The sequence below is a fragment of the Pseudopodoces humilis genome, chromosome 1, assembly GCF_049639895.1.
Source record: "Pseudopodoces humilis isolate 2021_Gansu_Grassland_sample_001 chromosome 1, ASM4963989v1, whole genome shotgun sequence".
In the NCBI taxonomy this organism is placed as follows: Eukaryota; Metazoa; Chordata; class Aves; order Passeriformes; family Paridae; genus Pseudopodoces; species Pseudopodoces humilis.
Genome location: NC_142200.1, coordinates 50,895,825 through 50,918,167, shown reverse-complemented (window position 1 = coordinate 50,918,167; position 22,343 = coordinate 50,895,825). Strand labels below are relative to the sequence as shown.

Genomic DNA, 22,343 nt, shown 5'->3' with positions numbered 1-22,343 from the left:
TTTCTTTATGCCTTCTTTATATCATTATGAGTACATTTTTTCCATCATATTATTTCACTCCATTCACAACACTGTCTCTGGAAAGAGACAGTTGTTAAACATCTCAAGAAGGAAAAATTTTTATGTTAAAATGCCCCTGGGAAATGAAAAGCATAGGCAAGAAGGAGGTAAATTTTTTTAGCTAAAATAAAATGAAGTCTACCCCTTCTGCTTGGGCTATCAATTTCAAGGAAGATTTAATAGATTAATTCTCCACACATGTTGTAATATCCTTCCAAAGCTAGACTATAAAATAGATAACACATACAGTCTACCTGCAAAGTCCAAGGTAAACAGAAATTGCTGCTTCCTTGTTCAGAGGTCAGGGAGCTGCACCATGCCCTTCATGAGCAGCACAGGGAGAAGGGCAGGAGCTCTCAGGCAGCATGAAAGCAAAACTAAAGCTGCAGCATGACTTTTAGGGCATCACACAAACAAAATTAGCCAACAAGGTAGGAGACATTGCCACAGGAGGATTTCATACTCTGAAAAGGCAGAAATGTTGCTATGCAACTTGGGCAGAGACAGATTTTTTTGGAAATTGCGCCAAGACTGAAGTGGGGTAAAACATCAGGTTACTTATCAATACTCTCCGTCCAGTCACAATCTCACTAATTAATTCTACTGCTAATCAAGCATTTTTCACTTAGTTTTCACTATATTTCTATAAACATACTCTACCAATTCTCTCCTTTCTCTCTGCTGAGTGCTTGATAAGGTCACAAGTAGATCCACTGAGACCAAATATTTCTATATATAGAAGTAATTGCCTGTGGAATTAAGTGCACTTGCCTGGGTATCTAGTTCATACTAAACTTAATTTAGCTGATTTTCTTCATCTATTATATTCATTATTAGGGGCGGTGCACACTGCCAGCTGCAGCAATGCCTATCAAAGATGGAAACTAATTATTTAATTATGTGGCAAGAATGTGTTCCTCTGCAAGAACACCCGCAACCATCAGATGCAGACAAACAAGTAAACTATCACAGGGAAGAACCAGTTCCTCTAGACAGCCATGTGGCACACACCTCCTTTTTAAAAGGAGACAAAACAATGGTAGTGTATTCTAAGAATATTGGTTCTCATTAACCATTTCAAATACATCCCATGTGAGCACAGCAAACAGTTGAACAGGCCGAACAGGCCCCATCGCAGGCAAAGCGTGCTAGAGATTATCAGCTGATTAAAAATATGTGAAAAAAATAATAAAATTAAAAAATAAAGAAATAAAATAAAAAATAAAAAAATAAAATAAAATAAAAAATAAAAAATAAAATAAAATAAAAAATAAAATAAAATAAAAAATAAAATAAAATAAAATAAAATAAAATAACTTCAGGGAAACTAGGTTGAGTGTCTGGACATGCTGTCTCCTAGGTCTCTGCACCCCAGAAGAGGACTCAGGGAGAGGAGCAAACAGCAGTTATGGAAGATGATCAGACCATGTAGCTCTTGAGAAATCTTAATCCATACAAGCCTGAGGATGCATAGGGAGCAACACCATTCTTTATCATCCCTGTTGTTTTTGAAAGGTTGTGGAGAAAGGTCAGTGTCTTCAAAGAGGGACATAACAAGCCATGGGTCTACAGGCTGGTTAGCCTCACTCTGCTTCCCGGGAAAACCACAGAGCAAATCCTCTGAGAAGCTGCTTCTGCGGTGGAGAAGGTGAAGAAGTTGACCAGGACCAGTCAGCATGGACTTACCGAGGGTTAACTGTGTCCAGCCATCCTGGTTGCCCTCTATGAGAGCATGACTGGGAGAGCACTGGATGCTGTTTACCTTGACTTTGGCAAGACTTTTGATAATTCTCCCTACAGCATCCTGGTACATCCAAGTTGGGATGTTACAGCCTAGATAGGCAGACTGTTAGCTGTGTGAGTAGCTGGCTGGAACGTCAGACTCAAAGGTCAGTGGCTAATAGTATGTGTCTACCCACAGGCCAGTTACCTTGTTTAATATCTTTTATTAGAGCCTGAAGGATGAAAAATCAGGCAACCCAATTCAGCCCTCAGATGACACCCAACTCAGAGGTGCATTCAGTATCCTTCAGGGCAGGGCTGCTCTTCAGAGAGCCTTAGGCTGGAGGCAGATATGGGTCAAAAGGAACCTTTCCATACTTCAGAAAGGACAAATGCCAAGCACTACTTGTGGGAAGGAAGAGCCCCTGGCTATGAGAGAGGATGGGGACTGGCTGCCTGGGGACCAGCTCTGCCCAATAAAGACCTGAGGGAAGCAATCTGAGCATGAGCCAGCAGCAAAGACAGCCAGCAGCAAGTCACAGGAGCCAAGATAGAACATTAGGCAAAGTAGTTATCCGCTTTTAGATGTGGTCTAACACCAGCTGGGTCACACTTGCTTTGGGGCCCACAACACAAGAAAAACATTAACAAGCTGGCACAAACTCAGAGGAGGGCTGCAAGGCAGTGAGGGCTGGAGGACTTGTCCTGTGAGGAGAGGCTGAGGAAATAGTGGCAGCTCAGCCTGGAGACACAATGGCTTTGGTGGGGCACAAAGCTGCCTGTCAGTACCCATGGGAAGGGCTGCTGAGAAGGTGAACCAGGCTCTTCAATGAGATGCACCCAGGACAAGGAGTAAATTGAATGAGGATAGGCTCTGGCTTGATGTGGGGATCCTCACTGTGAGGACTATTTCAACAGCTGCCCAGCATGGCAGTTGTGGAACCTCTGCTCTGGGACCCAGCTAGACAATGGCCTGAGCAACCTGGTCTGAATCCACTACCAAGTCTGCCTGGGCAGAAAGCTGGACTCAAGTTCTTGCCAGGTCCCTTCCAGCCCACAAGGTCCTTCCCACTTGCAAACAGTGACCAGCAATGGAACCCCTGGAAGGCAAACTGAACAAGACAGTTTTTCTTCTTCTCATGGTAAGTGCCAGTCTCATCATGTTTAGAAGGCCTAGAAAGAAATGTATCTTTTTTGGGTTTTTTTAATGTATTCCACTGCAGTGACTATCTTGTACTTACCAATGCACTCCAGGAGCATTTATCAACATTTAAGTTTTTTAGCAACATGATGATAAGATCAACAATATTGCCTCTACAGCAGGCTTGGTCTGAAACAGCAGATGTGGCCCAGGGCAGGATTTATATCCAGATTTAGAAGGAACAGGCTTACCCTGTATCTACTATCTACTGTGTTTTGCTCTGGTGTATTCAAAGTTGTTCTTAGTTTACATCTGAAAAAATAGCAGCCATACCACAGGGTTCATAGGATTTATTGATGTCCTTAGGGAGATAGTTTATAGACCTGAAATAGACAGCTATTTTCAGAAAACTTCTAAAAAATCAAAATTAATTAATTAAAGGGAACATTTACTTACTTATTCCTTGAAAAAGTTCTTCAATGTTAACAGCATTCTTTGCACTGGTTTCAACGACAATTGCACCTATAGATTCTGCATATTCTTTGGCATCCTTCATAGGAACCTCCCTTAAAAAAATTATAACATTTATAAATAAAGCCAATTAAAAAAAAAAGTTAATTTTTAAGAAAAAAACCCAAACAACCTCAAACACAGCCTGATTAGAAAAGCATTAATATGTTCTTCAACTCCATAAAAACAGCACTCTCTTTCACATGGCATTTAGATGATGTTATTCAAATACATCAACATTTCCACAAAATTGATCAATCTGCAGATTTCTGTGACTTGCTGTTGAATCCACACCTTGAGAAAAGGAAGATCATTTAAAGAAAATCACATTTGTTTGTGTTTTATATTAGACTTTGATAAGGAAAGCTCTCTCCACATGCCAAATGTTCAAACAAGATAGGGTACAACTGTTGCAGATGAAAATGATAAGAGTATCGTATGTCTTGGTCTTTGCAAGCAGCAAGAAACAAGAGATTCTGAAGTAAATATGAAAGCCACTGACTTCAAGAACATCAGCAACAGCAATCTGTGAGGGCCAGTTCACTGGTGAAAGACACCATTCTGTGCCATTTCACCAAAGTGACATCATCTTAAAATCACCAGCAGAACACCCTCTTTTTGCAGCCAATACTTCATATGTCAAAAGATGGCAAATGCACTTTACAACATTCAAAAAGACCTCTGCTTTAAACAAGCTAGCCCCATGCTGGCCTTGTATCTCCCAGATTTCAGAGCTGGATCTGCCCATGTGCACTGCTGTCTGTAAAAACCTCTCTTCCTGATTTTTGAGCAACAGCAGAATCTGTGCCAACTGCTTCACCCACAGCTCCAGTATACCAATCCAGAGACTCCTCTTACACTTTCCTCACAGTATGAGCATGTCAGACATATCACTAAGCTTGATGTCATCAGCAAACTGCTGAGGGTGCACTCAATCCCTTAATTTGTGTCATTAGAAGAAGACCATTATAACACTGGTCCCAATACAGATCCCTAAGGTACACCACTGGTGTCCATCAGGACTCTGAGCTGTTGACCACTACCCTCCAGATGCAACAGGATAATCAACTCCTTATCCATCAAACAGGCCAACCATCGAATCCATCTCTTTCCAGTTTAGAGAGAAGGATGTTGTAAAGGACCATGTCAAAGGATTTAAGGAAGTCCAGATAATTTACAGAATAAGGAAATATTATAGATGCGTAGAATGAAGATCTGAGCATGAAATTCTGCTGAATTCTCTTAACCAAGGATTTCCAGTGAACACAATTTGTTAAGAAGGTGAACCACTTTTTTAGGGAAGTGAACACTTCTTGGCTGCTGTTACAACTATTGCATTCCATAATGCTCAAAAAAGTATTATGGACACTTACAACATTTTAGCACTGAAGTTTCAGCTCCTGTCTTTGAAAGTACGTTTTAATGACCTGTCAGAAGAACAGCGCACATCAGAAGAAAGCCTTATTCCTATTACTTAGAAGTATGCTGAACATTCAGCAGTTCTAAGAGTTGACAGTACTACACAAGAATGACGATTTATACTTGACAAAATTGCCTATCTCTAGAAATTCCTTCAAAGTGGAGAAGAAATTTACTTCAACAGAGCACCAAGAATCGTTGATATCTTATTAACAACATTGAGGAAAAGCAGTGTGACCCCTAAGTGTCCCAAATACATCTTGGCAGCTCAAAACCAAATTTTAGATGCTAAACATGGAGAGTAACATGGTCAGTGATTATGAGAAATACATTAATTCCTCCTTACATTATCTCTTACACTCACAGAGATGACAGAATCAAACCAACTTGAACCAGGTCAGCTTGACCTCTTTTGCACCTATTCACATTGGTCTTAAAAGCAGCTGTCTCTCTGATATCCAGCAAAACATCTGCCAAAAGCACTACAAAACCAAGCAGAGATGCCAAAAATGCACACAAACAGCAGCTTGCTTCTGTGTGCTCACATTATCTTACTTGTAAATTCTCTGTGCCTAAAGGCATGTGTATTTTCTACTCATTGGAAACAACCTGATAAATTGGTGACATGTTTCACCTAAAACCATTTTTACTGAAGTAAATCTGAAGACATAAAGCAGACAGAGAATGCAAACAGCTGCATGCATTGCATAAACAATCAGATTTCTGGAAGAACTGTGAAAATATATCACATATGAGATAGACTACCTTCTATTTTTCCACCAAAATAACTTTAGCTGGACATCACTGGATAACTTCAGAAAGAAAAAAGAATGGGGGATGCAGAAAGAACAACTGCACCAAAAATATTACCAAAACTTTTCATAATTATGAGGAGAAAAAAATGTCCTCTCCCATAAAAAACCAAAAAGATTAAGAGACATTAACTCGTGGAGTACAATGAGGACCATTCACACAGCAAAACAATTTGTGCAAAGAGCTATACCGCCTGAACAGGAGCAAGAATCGGATGATCAGCAATCAGTAAACTACAGGTAGTGGTTGATAATAATATGGTGAGAAGATTACAGATCACAGCTGCTCTTTGAGGAAGCCCAGTACTTTCACAATATTTTTGGGATGCAAGATTTTTTTAAAGTCTGCAATTGGTGCAACAGCAAGCAAGAAGAGGGCTAGTTATGGACTCATTTGCATTGTTGCCATTTGCCACCATCTCCAAACTTATTACCCTTGAGTTAATCTGGCAACTGTATTGCTGGGAACACTCATGCAATAAATTTAAAAGTGACTCTCAGGTCAACTAAAACCCATGATTTCTGCTAACTGGCTTTTGGTTTTATTTTTATAATCATCCTTTCCTCTTTTTTTCTCCTTCGTATCTGGAAATTTTTGTCTTGTAGGATTCAGTTTCACCGTGTTGACCAGCATATCGCAACATCACGTAGGAGATGCCAATACATCTGTGTCCCTAATTCTTAGCCCAACAGAAACCAGAAGTTTCCCAGAATTAGGCCTTGTTCACTATTTACAGAAAGCAGTGAGTTGCAGCGTTGTGTTAGTTCATGGCTGACATTGGCAGGGGGGAGAACAAAACAAAACCCACACAGTTCAAACCCTAGGCCTTGATTCAATAAAGCACTGCAGCACTTTCTTGAAGTTACACACATGCCCCAGAGCTCTGGTGAATCTGGGCCTTAGTAACGATAACTAAACCCATGGGGATATATTTGAACAACCACAAGAGCCTATGAGGTCATAAGGGGAAAGCATCAAATATGATCATTGAGTTTGTACTCATAGATAAAGCAAGAAGTAGTAATAGTCATGGACTGACAAACCGAATCACTACTGTACAGCGGAATGTGCTTCCATTTCCTGAAAGGATAAATGCAAATCCAAAATGGAGCTAACAAGCAGAAGAGTGATTCTAGCTTCACTCTCATTCCAAACAGCATCATCTCATCTCTTCTGCAGGGGTGTGGATTCAACCCGGCCCTCTTTCATCTAGGAGGTTCTTTGCTTCACACACGGATCAAAAGTTTTACTTGAAGTTATGCTTCAAAAAACCCCCAAAAATACACTTTCTACATCCAGTATTATGAAACAGTTTCAGTTCTTGCAAACACAAGTTCTCAAAAGTTCTGTGATAATATTTTACCTTTTGCCCACCCTCCCAGCTTTACATTGCTGGTTTCGCTCATCACTTACAACATTCTGCACCTTTTAACAGAATGGAAGGGAGAAACAAAAAAAGAGAACCTTTTTCCATACCGAATGATTCAGCAGATAAAGGATGTAGAGATTGTACAAATAGAGAGGAAGGGCAGTAAAAGAGAAGTTAAAAAAATACATAATTCAAGTCATGCTGTTGTTGAGGTTGTGCATTACTAGGATCACTGATTCTACTGCAGAAGGCCAAAATTATATACTATCATAACAACGAAGCAAAATTGTTATCTGAAGGGAAGAAACAATATAGTTACTGCAATGAAAATAACAACAAAAAGTTTTACCTGATATCAGAAAGATCACATTTGTTTCCGGCGATGGCCATTACAATGTTTTCGGGACCATGTTCTTTTAGTTCTTTCACCCATTTTTTCAAAGTATGAAATGAATCCTACATCAGAGAAATAACAATGTAAGCTACCAGCATGCTCTCTGCCAATGTATTTGCCTGTTTTTTAAAGTAGAAGAGCACAGCTTTGACAGTATTAATGCAATAATGATTACACAGATCACAAGACTGGAAGATCATTTGTCTATCTATGCAATTTGCTTTTCAAGCTTCAGGCCGTAAGACTTCTTCAAATTAATTCTTGAACTTGGATGTTTCTCTCTTTTCCACTTCCCCTCCTCCCTGCTCCAATGTGGCACAGAATATTAAACTTCCAGTGATGAAGAAACTACCCCAGCTCATCTAGTAGCTCATTTCCTTCACTTAATGTGAGCTTAATTTGTCTCATTTCACTTCTGTCCAGCAGCTTACTATCTCAATCACTGTCATATTTTTGGTAATATCCAGGAGAACTTTCACAGTGATATCCACCTCCCTGCATTTCCAAATCTGTGATCTGGTTAACCTCAATTTACTCATTATAAAACTGAAAAGAGAGGTGACAATTCACTGGGCTTTTTTCCCTCCAAGCACCAAAATCAAGTTCTATCTGATGATTCCTACCTTTTAATAGTAATTTTTATATTTCTTTACACAACTGAAGTAGTAGCTTTAAGATCACACTTCTTTCTGGACATTCTAATTATAATGCATAGTTGAAATTTTTACTGACAAAGTGAGCTTCCAAATAGATTATAAATAATTTTTTCCCCTTCAGAAATGCACATAAGAGTCATGTCTAAATCAGCAATAGCTGCATCAGTATCACCAAAGGTAGAGCCACATCAGTCACTTGGGAAAAAAAATCCATTCTGCTTTAAAGATTAACACTGAATATTAAGCATCAGAAAGTGAAATACACATTGACCTTCCTCTCCTATTTCCCCCTCTTTATCCTGAGAGCTGCTCCACATAAGCTTGGAGAAAGGCTGGCAAAACAAAATTTTATTCTTACAATATATTACAAGACCAACTGTAAGGTATTTAAATCAAAAGTATCAATCCAGCATGATTCACTCTTCCTCATCTTTACCTGGCAAATAAGCAGTGGAGAACAGCACTGCTGCACAACAGTGACCACCACCATCAGCGACAGAGCATTACAGCAATGCACTGGGGAACCAAACCAGCCCTCCCAACCTTGCAGTAAATAAGTCAATTGGCAAGAAAGGAATAAAATGCTAGTGATCTCTCCTGGCCAGCCATTAGCACTGCCTCAAACTCAGCTGTACCTTCCAAAAGGAGAGAAAAAGGCATGCAGCTGCAATCTCCTTTCCTCCTCTGCCTGAGAAATGAACCAGAGAATTAAGGATCTAAAAATACCATTTTCATTCCAAGTGAATAATATTAAGACAAAATGTCCATGGTTTCATTATCAGTTTCAAAATTAAGATATGACACCTGTAATACAAACATGAAATTATATGCTTAGATAAAAATAATTAGTTTTAAAACCAGTAATATGCAAGCAATTTCTACTCAGCTGATAAAGCTAACAGCTGCTTTTTGTAGTAAAAATTTAACTCCACACAGAGAACATAGGTGGTGGTGGTGGGTAGAGGGTATTGCAGGACATTAATCCTGTCTACTTAGCCAGCAGAAGCCCAAAGGAACGTTGACAAAATGCAGTCTCCAACCTTTTGTCTGCATGAAGTTGAAACAACACAGAAGCAGAACTTTTCATTTAATATTTTAAGGAAGTTGGACACCTCTACCCAGATCTACACAAACTACCGAAGCATATACACACCAGACAAAATAAATCCCGTGGTTGTGGGGTTTAACTCCAACTCGGGCCCAAACACAGGAGTTAACATAGGCAAAAAGCATCCCAAAGCTCTTACCTGTTTGGTGATGTCATACACTATCACAGCTGCTGCTGAACCTCGGTAGTACATTGGAGCCAAGGAATGAAACTGTTAAAACATAAACCCCCAAAAGAAAGTATCATTAATAAATCAGAATTATCACTTGCTTTGCCAGGTCTTAAAGATTTGCCATGGCAGGACCACCCACTTTCTTTCATCCCACAGAGAGCAGACCTTATCAGTGGCCACCCATCTCTCATTTTCCTTAAACACAAAGAAGCCAGACCTTCTTTATCTCCTGCTGCTCTTCATCCCACTAAGTTTATGAAACCAGCACTTACGGGTTCAATGCATCATTTCCATTACAGGGCATGGACTCTGAGGACAAGTTTTGACAGGAAAATCACCTACACTGTGAAGCCCAACCTGATGGCATAGGGACCCCCTTCCCCTGGAAAACCACAGTCTTGCATTATAAATCTAAGCAATGACTGGATTCAGCTTGGGTTTGAATTTTATAAAGCATTGCAAATGACTTGGATAAAATCAACTTGTCAGAACAATCTGAACATCTGTCTTGTTTACCTATCCTACACTATGATAGATATTTCAAAAAACATAGATTCTTGATTACTCTTCAGATTTTTGTTTCAAGGAAAACATTCTTTCAGGAAAAAACCCAAGAAATAAATAAGTTTGTTATGACAACTGAAGAACAGCATAATTTTTGTAATTTAGCAATGACTAAGCAGCTGATTTAGAATTTCAGCTTACAATTACAATTAAAGAAAGGAAGTAAAAGTCTTTCTGCTGATTCAACTAAGCTTAGTCTCAAACAAACCAAAAATAATCTTTCTTGGAAAATGCATTCAGTCTCAGTATGCTCACACAGCCATTTTATAATTCGGGGGGGGGAAGTTATCTGCAAAAGCTGCATATTAAGGTGCAGCTAATAACTGAGGTCAGTGCCTAAATCAAATACATTTTCAGGGCAGGGTCTGAACCTCACTGCCCAGCAAACATGCACGGATCCACCACGTGTTACACTGCAAACTTCTGCACATTTACTGGACACATCTTTTTCCCAGAACTGTACCTACTGACTGAGCATTTAGACTTTTAGCAGCCTCCACATTTCTTGCTGTTTCACGCACAACATACCAGGCAATTTATTTGCAATGCTGGTTCACTTGCCAGTTTGTAAGCTATTTATCACAGATCTCACACACCAGCTCAAGGTCGGCGCTTTCTTTTATAACAGTATGGATGCACAGCAGCAGTGACAGATGGTCAAGTGCTGAAGTGTTTTGGGGAGAGAGGCAGGTGGGAGAGCTCATTAATAAGAGAAAACAGCAGGAAAGAGGATGAGAAAAGAAAGAGAAATCAGTCAAGAAGCGTGGTCTGAAGAAATGGCATCAGCCAAGATCCCGAGGGAGTTGGGTAGATGTGTGCTTTCTGGGGTTTTAGTGTGTAGCTTTGTTACTTGCATGCTTAATGCAATAAATGTTCTCCAGAATTTTTAGGCTCCTAAATCATGACAGAAATTTTCAGTATGTTAGAACAGAACAGACCATTTCAGTTGGAATGGACCTACAACAATAATTTAGATCAAGTTCCTGATCAATTCAGGGCTGGCCAAAAGTTAAAGCATCTTGTCAAGGGCATTGTCCAAATGCTTCTTAAACACTGACAAGCTTGAGGCATCACTTCAGATAACAAGAAGGGCTTTTTCAAGTATGTTGACAGCACAGGAGATCTAAAGAAAACACTGGACTCATTACTTGTTTCGTGATCACTGTGGCCAAGGCATCCCACCTATTACCACATCCCCAAGTCCTTCCTAATCACAAACAAGTCTAGGAGGGCATCTTGCCTGGTTGGCTCACTGAATACCTGCAACTAGAAGTTGTCACCTACAAACTTCAGGAACTTCCAAGACCTTCTCCTCAACATAAGTGTTGTACTGAAATAGCCCAAAAGCCAGGAACCTTAACTGTGGAGGGTACATCTAACCTTTCATGGCTTATGCACACCCCTCCCAGTCTGTAAACTCCAGGAAAAAAACATACATACCCTACACTTATGCTGATTTGGTCTTAATCTAGATTACATTTTATTCTAGATTACACAGCATTCATGAATTTACAAAGAGCTCTCAGATAACAGCAGTCACGCTTCACAGGAGCCATGCAGTTAAATTCACATACTCCAAATTCCTTCAAGACTGGCCCTGAAAGCACACTGATAACCTGTACAACATCTTGGGAATTGCTCTCCCTTTTCTTCTGACCAGCTGACAAGAACACTTCCCTTAACAGCTGTTTCACTGAAGAATATTTGCAGTGTTAGGGCCAGAAAGCAAAAATAAAAGTAATTTAAAACAAACGAACAAAAAAATGCCCTTTGTCATTCTCTTCTACAGGCTAATAAACAAACACGTCAATACACTATGTCCCAGTCACAAGAAATCACTGTTTTCTACAAGAAAACAGGAAAAGGCTCTTCACAACACTGAATGAATCAAGAGGGGCTGAAAAATTTTAACTGCATGAGTTTCATGATTTAATGATAGACTTTTAACAAATGTGCTTCTTGAACATGAATTTTCCAATATCATGCAAATAATTATGTTTAATTTTTCTTTTAAATCAGTGCCCAAAAGCAAAGTCCTCTTGAACATTTTTCTGGCCTAATTAATTGGAAAAAGAGAGTCACACCAAATTAATTAAAGGGATACAAAATATTAATCTGCACATTTTTCACCTGCCAAGGACCAAATGTGGGACAGATGCCCAAAACAAGTGACACACTAAAAAACAGCTCACAAAATTAAATCTCATGGGACTACCTTCTGTATTATAAATGACAATGTCTATAACCTTGATTTTATAGCTCAGTATTTCTATAACCAGTAATTCCCAAGAAAATTAGGAGAAACAGAAGCAGTTTGAGATTTGGCATAAGAACAACTCTGCTTGAGAAGGACCACCTAAAAATGCTCAGGCAGCCACTCCCAGCTCTGCCACACCAACACTCAGGTTACAGCCCCAACTTTCCATGGAGTCAGCCCCTCCATAACCTGCAGCTGAGAGCAGCTCTCTGGCAGATGTCACCCCTTCCTGCAGCCAGCAGCAGCTTACATCCCCTTGGTCCAACAGAAAAACACAGACTAGAAAGAGATGTCCATCAGCTCCCGCCATCACAAATAAACACACTCCTAACCCATTTCAAAAGCTGATCAATGTTCTGCCCAAAATAATTAGTTTTCTTTTTTCATTATACTGCTACAGGGATCATATTACTTTGACAATTAATAACATTTTGAATTCCTAATTACTAAATTACTTGTAATTTGCTTGCACCTTGACTTAGTAAAATTTAGGGATCACTACTTGCCTTCAGCTGAAATATTAATATAGAGTGACAAGCTTGCAGATTTAACTTTGCTATTCTGCTATACCAGGCTCTTCTACTCTGAAGATGATGTTAAAGGGAGAAATCAGGGCCTAATCACCTTTCCTTGTGCTTGGTCCAGCTTCAGTTCATCTTCCCTGACTGCTGGTGACCAGGTTTCTATGCAGCATTATAGACATTGAACAGCCTTAACTGCACATCCCCTAACACTTTTCTCATGGCTGCATCACACTCACATGATCATCCTTTAATTGGTGAATACATTCAGAGCTGGCTTTTCTCCTCTGTTTCCCCCAAAAATAAAAATTTAAAAACTCACCAACAACTTTACAGCATATATTTTTGTTAGGAGCAAAAAATACAGAACCTTGGTACTGAACACTACCAAACTTCATCTCAACTGCTTTCTACCTTCTAAGCACTGGGAACACCTCCCATCTCTGTATAATGAATAAACTACCATTAGAGCTCACTTACTGTGGGAATTTTGAAGTTTCATGACTCTCATTCAGTGTCCACCAAAAAAAGTTTGCCTATTTGACCAACTGCATCACTCATTAGCCCCATTTTGCTTTTGGAGAGTTTGATAACTGGTTAGGCTGAGGTTGCTATACAGTGCCATACTCAATTGCAGGGGTAGGTACTTTTTCCAATCCAACAGCCAGGCTGAAAGGACCACTCAAAATACAAATAAGATACATATTGTACCAAAGACATACCAAAACTCAGAATCAATTACTTCATGCAGACTTCCAGGACTCCCCTCCTCAGAGACACACAGAGTGCTCCATACCTACAGTCACCTGAGTGCTGGTGTGACGCTGACTGGGCTCAGAGCATCTTCTTCCTTGTGCTCCTCTACCAACACATCCACTTTGCACTTGTGGTTCATCATCTCTGCCACTAAGAGAAGAAGTGAGGCCACATGTGCATTATGAAATTTCCTCTGAAAGCAGAACCCCTTTTTCCTAAGGGTCCCACTAGAAGATGCCCAGCCCTTTACAACTGTAGAGCTTCACAGTACAGAGAGCAAATTCAGTCTTACACGGTGGAAATGCAAGCTGAGCATAACCAGAGTTTGTCTCATTGATTCCAGAGTATTTTGGGATTCTGCAAGTCCTCATCTGGCCATCTCAATGAAGTCAACAGAAGTTTTGCCCTTGCAGAGGACAGAAAGACAGAACTAAGTAGCCATTAAGAAATTTACCACCTATTTAAAAGCAGTGTAGAATTTTGCTTTCTGCTTTTCATGCATCTCATCATGGAGGGGTGTATTTGGTCACAGGTAACACTTGCCACATTTCCTGTTTACTACCAGTAAAGAATGGGGAAGAAGGAAAACGGTCACATCATACTTGGAACAGAAGACCAAAATCAAGGGAACACAGCATAAATCACACCTGAGCTGTGGTAGTGGAAGTCTCTTAACCCTGTCTAATGTAATGTTGATTTAGAAAGCAAAACAGAGGCCAAATGAACACAGAAATAAAAACTAACACTCCTGCTTGTTTATATAAAGGCTGACAAATGCTGCTGAAGACAGTTGGGATTCATTCAATCTGCCAGGCACACCAGGGAACATTAATTCATGTCAGCAGCTCTTTGCACCATCCTGTGGTGCTATATCCCAGGACTGGCATACTGCCGCAGCAGGGCTGCCTCTTCCCAACTCCACAGTCAAGAGGCAAAAAAGCAAAAGCAAAAACAACAACTACAACCACCACCTAACTCCTGTATTTGGTTGCTTTTACTATTCTAAACTGTAAAGAAAATCACCTGCTCTTACGGCAAAGGGATTATAATTCTGCCCATAAGCACAGCTGGAAAGGATAAGGGTGGACAGACTGAGAAGAATCACACCAGTGCACAGCAAGTGTTACACACTTTGAATTCAGCTACGATTTTCTTACACAGTGTCTTCTCAAGCACCTGCAGGTGCACAGCAGCAGAAGATTTTACTTCCTGACAGCTGCGATCATTTGACTAAATTTCATTCCCTTTCCTATGAAGCTGCTCTCTGACAACACATGCTGCATTTGAGTGGCCAAGCCCAAACCACTTTGTTCCTCTCAAGGTCAGAGATCCTTCCTCTTACTCTTTATCTGGGTGCCACTAATGGCAAGGACAGCCACAGCCTCTGGCTCTGCTACTTGCTGACAGGTGTGGGCAGTGCCATTGCCCTGCAACCTCCTTCCCCTTCCTATTACACACACTCACACTTTCTGGACTCTTAAACACGTATCAGGTCCCTTCACTCAGCAGGCCATTCCCACACCTCTGCACGTGATTTTGGGAGTCCTGTTTCTCCTGTCCTTGGCCCTCCCTGCCAGGCCACTCCCATAAAACCCATTCAGTCCTGTCCCAAAAACCACTTGCCCAAGTACACGACCCACTCCTGCCACCTTCAAGGCAGTGGCTGACAACAAACAGAAAATTGTGGTGGTGCAGAGAGAAGCCAAGGCAAACCCCAAAAGCATTAAACAGATTATCCTGACACACAAGCTTCTCTAACAGGGAGGGATACAGAATTCCTGACGTTCTCAGCTGGCAAAGAGCAAATGGGAAAAATGTTATGCATGAAAGCCACTTTCAGATGCCATTTAGCATTTTAAAACCTTGAGTAATTTTCCTTACATGATTGAAGGCTGAAATTCCAATTCTCAGGATTTTCAAGCTGAGTAAACGAGGAAAGATCTATCTCTGATCTACAGGTATTTTTTTGCTAGTTAAATTGAAGTATATATATGTATATATAAAAGAGTGAACATTTTTTTCCAATGTCTAAGAATTCTTAAACTGAAGAAGGAAAAATTTCAACATATTAGGTTAACCTTTCAAAGGTATTTTAAACAGGCAGAAAACAAACTTTTGCAACATCACAGAAGTGACCTGTGCTTAGCCCTTCTGAAGTTTACAGTTATTAAACAAAGGATGCAAAAGGCACTATACCAAAACCATGACTCACTATCAAACTACAGGTGCTGCAAGTTTGCTGAAGCTTAAGAAAAAACACATTCCAATGCATCTCTTAAATGATTTACCATGCTTTATGCTCACTCTGAAAATAGTAAAAATAACATATTGGCTTGCTAGCTCTAATGCCACTTGTGCTCTCACACACTGCCAAGTCACCTGTCAACATTTGCAGCATGCAAGAGGCCCTCACACCACACAAAACAAATCACCCCCACTCTGACTGAGCTGTGGGAGACCATCAGAGCCACATTTATGGCACCGCAGAGTAAAATTCAGGCTGCATTTTGCCTGCAGAAATAATTCAAGTCATTGATAGATGGTGTTGCGACACTGTCTCTGAATCACCAGGACAACTACTGCCACTCAGAAAAGAGGGAGCTATAAAGAGCTGTGGACATGTCATCAGTCAGTCTTTTCCTGGAAATGGAGAAGGTTAAAAAACAAAAAAAGAAAAAGCTCACAACTCAGGATAATTCCTATCAAGCTTTAAAGTAGGCTCAAGTAATTGAGACCTCTTCTATTAAACAAAATTAAAAGTCCCAGAGTTCAACACAGTAAATTTAAAAAGGATAGAGATAAATTTTCCTGCTCTAGAAACATGGGCCTCAGACTCCCTGTTTGCCACAATATTCCTCAGCTGGCAAAACGAAAAGCTGGCAGCCACCCAAGGTATTCAAACAAAGCATTGTAATTAGAAGCTACTTAGGGCACCATGAACCAAAATATATGCTAATAAAAACATCATTAACTAACTTAAGAGGAGACTCTTCTTAGGGGAGGGAATCTTTGCTAATAACAACATAACTGTCGGGCATGTAAGTCCCAAAGACTGTGGCAACAATTCAAAGTTAATGGGGAAAACGTGAGATAGGAGGGGAAAAAGTGACATTTGGGAAATACTGGTGTAGAGGGGAAGTGACTATAAGAAAAAAAATAAAGCCAGTTTGTTGGATAGCACACCAACACAAAGCCACCAGGTCCACAGAGACCAGTACTCAGGCACAGAAGATAGGGGGATTTTGTGAAGTCTGCTGCCAGTTTGTTTCTTTCTAGTCAAGAAAAAGGGAAAGAACAAATAACAAGATAAAAGGATTAAGAAGCTCTCTCTCCTTTTGTAATCGTGTACTATGTGAATTTTTCACCACAAGCCACAAATCCCTCTCCAGGGTCTCCTCCTAAGAAGCACACTCAGCATTCACCCCCACCAGGGATATGATAGGAAAGCTTTTAATCTCCATTTTCTGCTGCATTGTCACTCTGCAGCACTGACTCCAAGCTAGCAGTTTCCCAGAGAAAATCATGAACAGAGAAGTGAAAACTCATTACAAGGGACAAACTCATGAACAGAAGCACCACTACTGTTGTTTCTGCCTGCCTGCTCTACCACGGTTAAGGTTTGAGCTCCACTTCCATGGCATAAGTGAGGACTCAGTTAAACCTCAGCCAGGGCTCTCCTGCTGTGAAGGCTCCACATCAGCATGTAGACACAGCTGGCTCAGCTGGGGGAGCACAGGGCATCCCAACTCCAGAATAAGCACAAGCCTATGCTTGGCCTTGCATTCAGGAGAGTGAAGCCAAATGAAGGCAATGCTGAAAGAGCAGAAAGTCCTAAACACTGCTCTCAGCAGTACAGACTGGCAAAACTGCCAGGCTTCGGCAGTGGAACACAAAGCCTCAACAAAAATTGCAAAGAACATTTGCAAGGACAATTCTCAAAGCAGAAACAACACTCAGAAGGCATTTATTAGTACACTGTGAAAACAGCAATAGGCCCAGACAATGGGATAGGCTGGAAATGTTGGGTCATCATTGTTGTTCAGGGAATAGTTAGAAAAAAATTAACAGGGAAGACATTTCTTCTTGAATTGCAGAACAGAAGAAGTAACACAAAACAAAACAATCAAAAATCCCTAATTGAAGTAAGATATTGAGAAACATCATATGTTCAGCTGTAATGTAAAACAGGAATGTTATAGGACAGAGAATGACCTGGACCAGTATGGACCTCACCTTGGGAAACTTGTCTGCCTTTGTAGCTTGCACTCAACACCAGTGAACTTTGTTTACTATATCACTACACTTCCCTAGTCCTACTGAAGGACTGGGAATACACTGTGGAAACACAGAACATAAAGATGGTCCCTGGACTAATTCATGATTACTAATTAATGAAAACATTTAACATGTCTTATCTGTAAAAAATTCTATGCAATCTAACAAAGTTTGTGGTGCTCACTGCTCACTACAGTTTGACAAACACACATACACACACAAAAAGGAAAGCAGATGTTTGAAAAATGATGAGTTAAAAAGAATTGAGAGGAAGCATAAGGGACTAGTTGGGAAGGATGGATTTTGTGTACAACAGTCAGAGCTCAGTCACAGATTTCTTGGCTCAAATGCGGCATCACTTGTTTCAGTAAATACGGATATTACTATCCACCAACTTTTAAAGGGCTTTGAGAGTTCTTAGACTATGTAGGAAAATAGTTTTTTTGATATAAGTATTAATCCTACTGAGTTTTGTGTGTAAAGTGCTAAAAGGAAAAGAAAAAGCATGAAGAGCAGAGCAGTGGAGGGAAAAGAGAGAGAATAAGCAAAGAAACAGAAACCGTGGGAAAGAAACCTGAACTTTTGCTACCTCTTGCAGTAATTAGTCAGTTATCAGCTCCAGACCATGCAGAAATGGAACAAACAAGATTCAAGGGAAGGAATTAGGCTTCAAATATGTTTTTCAAGGTCCATTTTCCCATGATAAATAACTTACTGAATTGTTATGAGTCAACATATTTCATCAGGGTCACTTTACCTCATGCTATGCATTGTAAATAAAAGCACAAGCATTTCCTGCAGTTAAGAGCAAAAATCTTCTTTGCCCACAATTCACATACAGGGTATGGGGAATACAGTGGGATATACCAGGACTGAATCCCAGTCTGTATAAGCATCCCATTTTATCCCAACCTAATGTGAGCATAGCTACAATTTCCTAAGAAGAGACATTGTGCATATTTCACAAGTTTGAAGATGTTCTAGAAGTGTGCATAGGTTTTTCCATCTCTCTCATATTTCTCAAGACAAACATGGGCATATATTAAAAGAAACCTACAGCTCCACAGTCTATTACTGTGTACTACTGCCACTGAGGCTATTAAAAAAAAAAAAAATCAACCAGACTTACAGTTAAGATGAACTAATGCCCAAAAATCCATTATGGTTTGGGGTTTTTTTGGTTTTTTTTTAAAGTCAAAGGGAAAGCTGCATGATCTGAGTAATTCACACACTAGAGACAAAAAACCAAAGTGGTTCAGGTTGCAGTGGTAATTTCCTAAATAATAACAGCAGACACAAGCCATGCCCATATTCACTGTTCTAATCCAAGACAATCCTGGAGTCACCACCTAAGTTCAGACCACCCCCAGCCCATGGGCTGCAACTCAAAGCCTTTCCAATGCCCATGAAAACTGCCAGACACAAACCTGATGAAACCAGAGGGGAGCTGGATGTTGCTGGGGCACTGCTCAAGCTGTCTTGAGGAAGGTGGCTGACAATTCACACCATAGTTTGGGGTTTTTTTAGGTAAGTGGTATGCTCAGCCTGTCTCTGAATTTTCCCCATCCATGGAAAGGGAACCTACATACTTTGGTGCCTGCTGACAACCTGCATTGCACAGCCTTGCAAAGATTCAAGAGGTTGATACTTACGAAGTCTTCTGAAGAAGAAAGGTTTAGAATAGCACATCAACACAGTAAGAGAGACCAGAATAATAAAAGCATTCTGCAAACTAATACTCACCCGTTCCTGACCAGCTGTGTCCCAGATCAGAAATTTATGAAGCTCATTCCCACATGGCACAGTTTTAGTCATGAAGGATGCTCTGAAAATAAGGAAGAAAGTGAAATTTGTAACATAACTGGCACTCTGAATATGTAACCTGGAGACCTTAGTGAGTTCTGCTGGATTAGACTGCATTTGGGGAAAACTCCAAAACCTTGATAAAATACCTGCAGAAGTCTCCCTTTTCTCAGATAGAACATATGCTACCTATAAATGTATTTTTTAAAAAGAAGGAAAAAGCCTCTGAAGTTCAGAGGGCATTTTTTCATGGGTCCAGGAACACAAATGCTCCTGCCATTCACACGTAGCTTCTGCTGCTTGTTAGCTCCATCTTCTTGGTGATACGGGCCTGAGAAAAAGGCAACAGACAACATCCTGCACCACTTTTCACTTCAACATATGAGACTAGATCACCAGGGAACAGAAAAGTCACCTGCTGGAGTGCACATGGTAAACAAATGCAAGAAAGTTGTTCCTCCTTTCAACTGGGATGAAAAAGTCTTTCCAGTTTCTTTTATTTTCCATAGGAAATGAGGTTGGTCTATATTTTTAAAGTTTTTTTCTTTTAGGAAAGAAGGTTACTAATTTATAGGCTTTTTCTGCATTACAGCAGTCCATTTGAAAGCTGGTAGGAGAGACTGCCAAACTCCGGCAGATTTCTATTTTCCCCATCCTATCTGGGTACTGCTGAACCATTTTTGTTGTGGTAACATTTTTCCTGGCTCATAGAGATGCATTTCATCTCTATCTTATCACAATGCACAGTCATTACAAAAGCACCAAATGACATCAAATGACATATGACTGAACGAAACATTTCCTGAGAATGATAAACCAGAGCTCTCCTTTACAGCCATCTGCAAATTGCTTAAATTTAACAATGCTGCACTGCTTATGAAAGTACTAACTAAGGGAAGAAAAAGAAAATAAAGGCAACATTTCTGTAGTTGTTTTTAGGGTGTGTTCTCTCAGTTGTCACTCCCTTCTCAAACCAATAAGCAACACTTCACAGCTTCAAAAACGGGAACTTTATAGATCCACAGCAGCAACTGTTGATTGCAAGGATTATACATTTGAAATAGTTGAATAATTTGGAAGAAAAAAACCTTTATCTGTGCAGACAAATATTATCACCTGTGTGAAGCTAGCCTTCACATTTTAATCTCTCAGTGGAAAAAAAAAATCCCTTTAGTTTTCATAATTATAATAACAGAGGAAAATTGTTTTCCAAATTGAGCAGAAGGCTTAACTTAGCAACAGCTACTTAGGGAAAAGGGCCGCTAGAGGTAAAAAAAAACAAAACAAAAAACACTCAAGTTGCCATCAATTCCTTCACTGCAAACAAGTGTCCTTCAGCCAGTAATTTTATTCATGACATGTTTCCCTTCTCTCTGTCCATTTTTCTCTATTCATCTCATTCAGGAATCCAAAATTGTCCTGGAACTTCTACGTGCAGCATCCAGCTGAGACTGCTCCGTGCATTGAAAGGCAGAGCTTCAGAAGGTACCATGCAACCCTCTGAACAACACACAGCAAACAATACCAATCCTTCACAGACGACTTATGACACCTCTGACACACATGCCAGACCAGCCCTTTCCCCAGAAATTACTCCTTTCTGTACATTCCATAATAGCTTCCTTTCTCATAAGAGATCCATAACTTTAAAAATTTTCCAGGTCGCACTGGACTTGGAAGATCTGTCCCTAAGATATTAAAAGAAGAAAAAAACCCCACAACTCTGAATTAAAATCTACTGCAGAACTATTAGGATTCTGATGGTCTGATACATGGAAGCTTAGTAGTTTTTAAAGAAGCAATATAAATTAATGATACTTAGTTTAAATTGCATTGTTCCTATTTTAAGAAAGGACAATGTGACACATCTTAAACTTAGACAAAAGCACATCCATATGGGGAAACAGACACTGTCCATGTTCCAGACCAGCCTACCAGGACACTCAACAAAGGTACTTTAAGGGCTTCCCATGGTCTTTCTGCCATTACTCAGCTATGGGATTACTTGATCATTGTGGCAGATCCCCACCTCTTGGGTTGTGGGGTTTTGGTATTTGTCTTGTCAAGAGCTTCCCACTTTAGACTGTTATGGCTGTAGGACCTTAGGACTTAAATCACTCAAGGGTCAGATTTGAAACCTCACTGACATGAAAACCAAAGTGGTACTATGTGTGGTACTTACCCAATAGTAGGACTAATATTATGATCAAAGTGGTCCTGGACAAACCGACAAACGATGCTCGATTTCCCAACCCCAGTATCCTGGAAACCAAAGAAAGCATGACAGTGAGTCATGAAGTCATATCCAGGAGACCCTAGATGTCAATACTTCACTTGATTTATTTTCAAGAATTAATATTTCTTCTTGTCCTGTGGCAAGCGGGGCACATTACACATTTCAGAAGAAAAGTGAGGACATGTCTTATCCTTTTCAAACATCAGCATTGTGAGTGAATCTCCCTGGCCTTCTTCCCAGGACTCCCTTCTCTCCAAGCTCTCTATTTTATTGGGTGGATTTTATATTCCTGTTGCAAGGACTACAGTCCATCCAGCATAGCCATTTACTTGTACAAGCAAACCCCGTGCTTTCCAACACATGGCGCATTACACAGCAGAGCCAGAGAAACAATTTCATTCAGGCCTGTTGCATGGCCAGCCTAAGCAAGCTTCCAAAACAGACTAACAACAACAACATTTTAGCACTCTGACAGCACTGGCTTGGTGGAAATAACCTTTTCATGGCAAAACAAACTAGCCCACTTAGTGGAAACTTTGCAGAGGCTTTGGGTGGTTTTGAAAAGGT

General features: G+C 40.2%; 1 protein-coding gene across 2 annotated transcripts in view; it reads right to left on the bottom strand.

Moving 5' to 3' along the window:
* Positions 1-22,343, bottom strand: part of RAB31 (RAB31, member RAS oncogene family) — a 61,243-nt gene that overhangs the window by 12,539 nt on the left and 26,361 nt on the right. For both annotated transcript variants that reach the window (XM_005517259.3, XM_088062790.1), the window contains exons 2-6: positions 21,723-21,802; positions 19,481-19,562; positions 9,332-9,403; positions 7,384-7,490; positions 3,380-3,489 (exon numbers count right to left, since the gene is read on the bottom strand). In XM_005517259.3, coding sequence (XP_005517316.1) covers positions 3,380-3,489; positions 7,384-7,490; positions 9,332-9,403; positions 19,481-19,562; positions 21,723-21,802 — 451 coding nt within the window. The remainder of the gene's footprint in view (positions 1-3,379; positions 3,490-7,383; positions 7,491-9,331; positions 9,404-19,480; positions 19,563-21,722; positions 21,803-22,343) is intronic.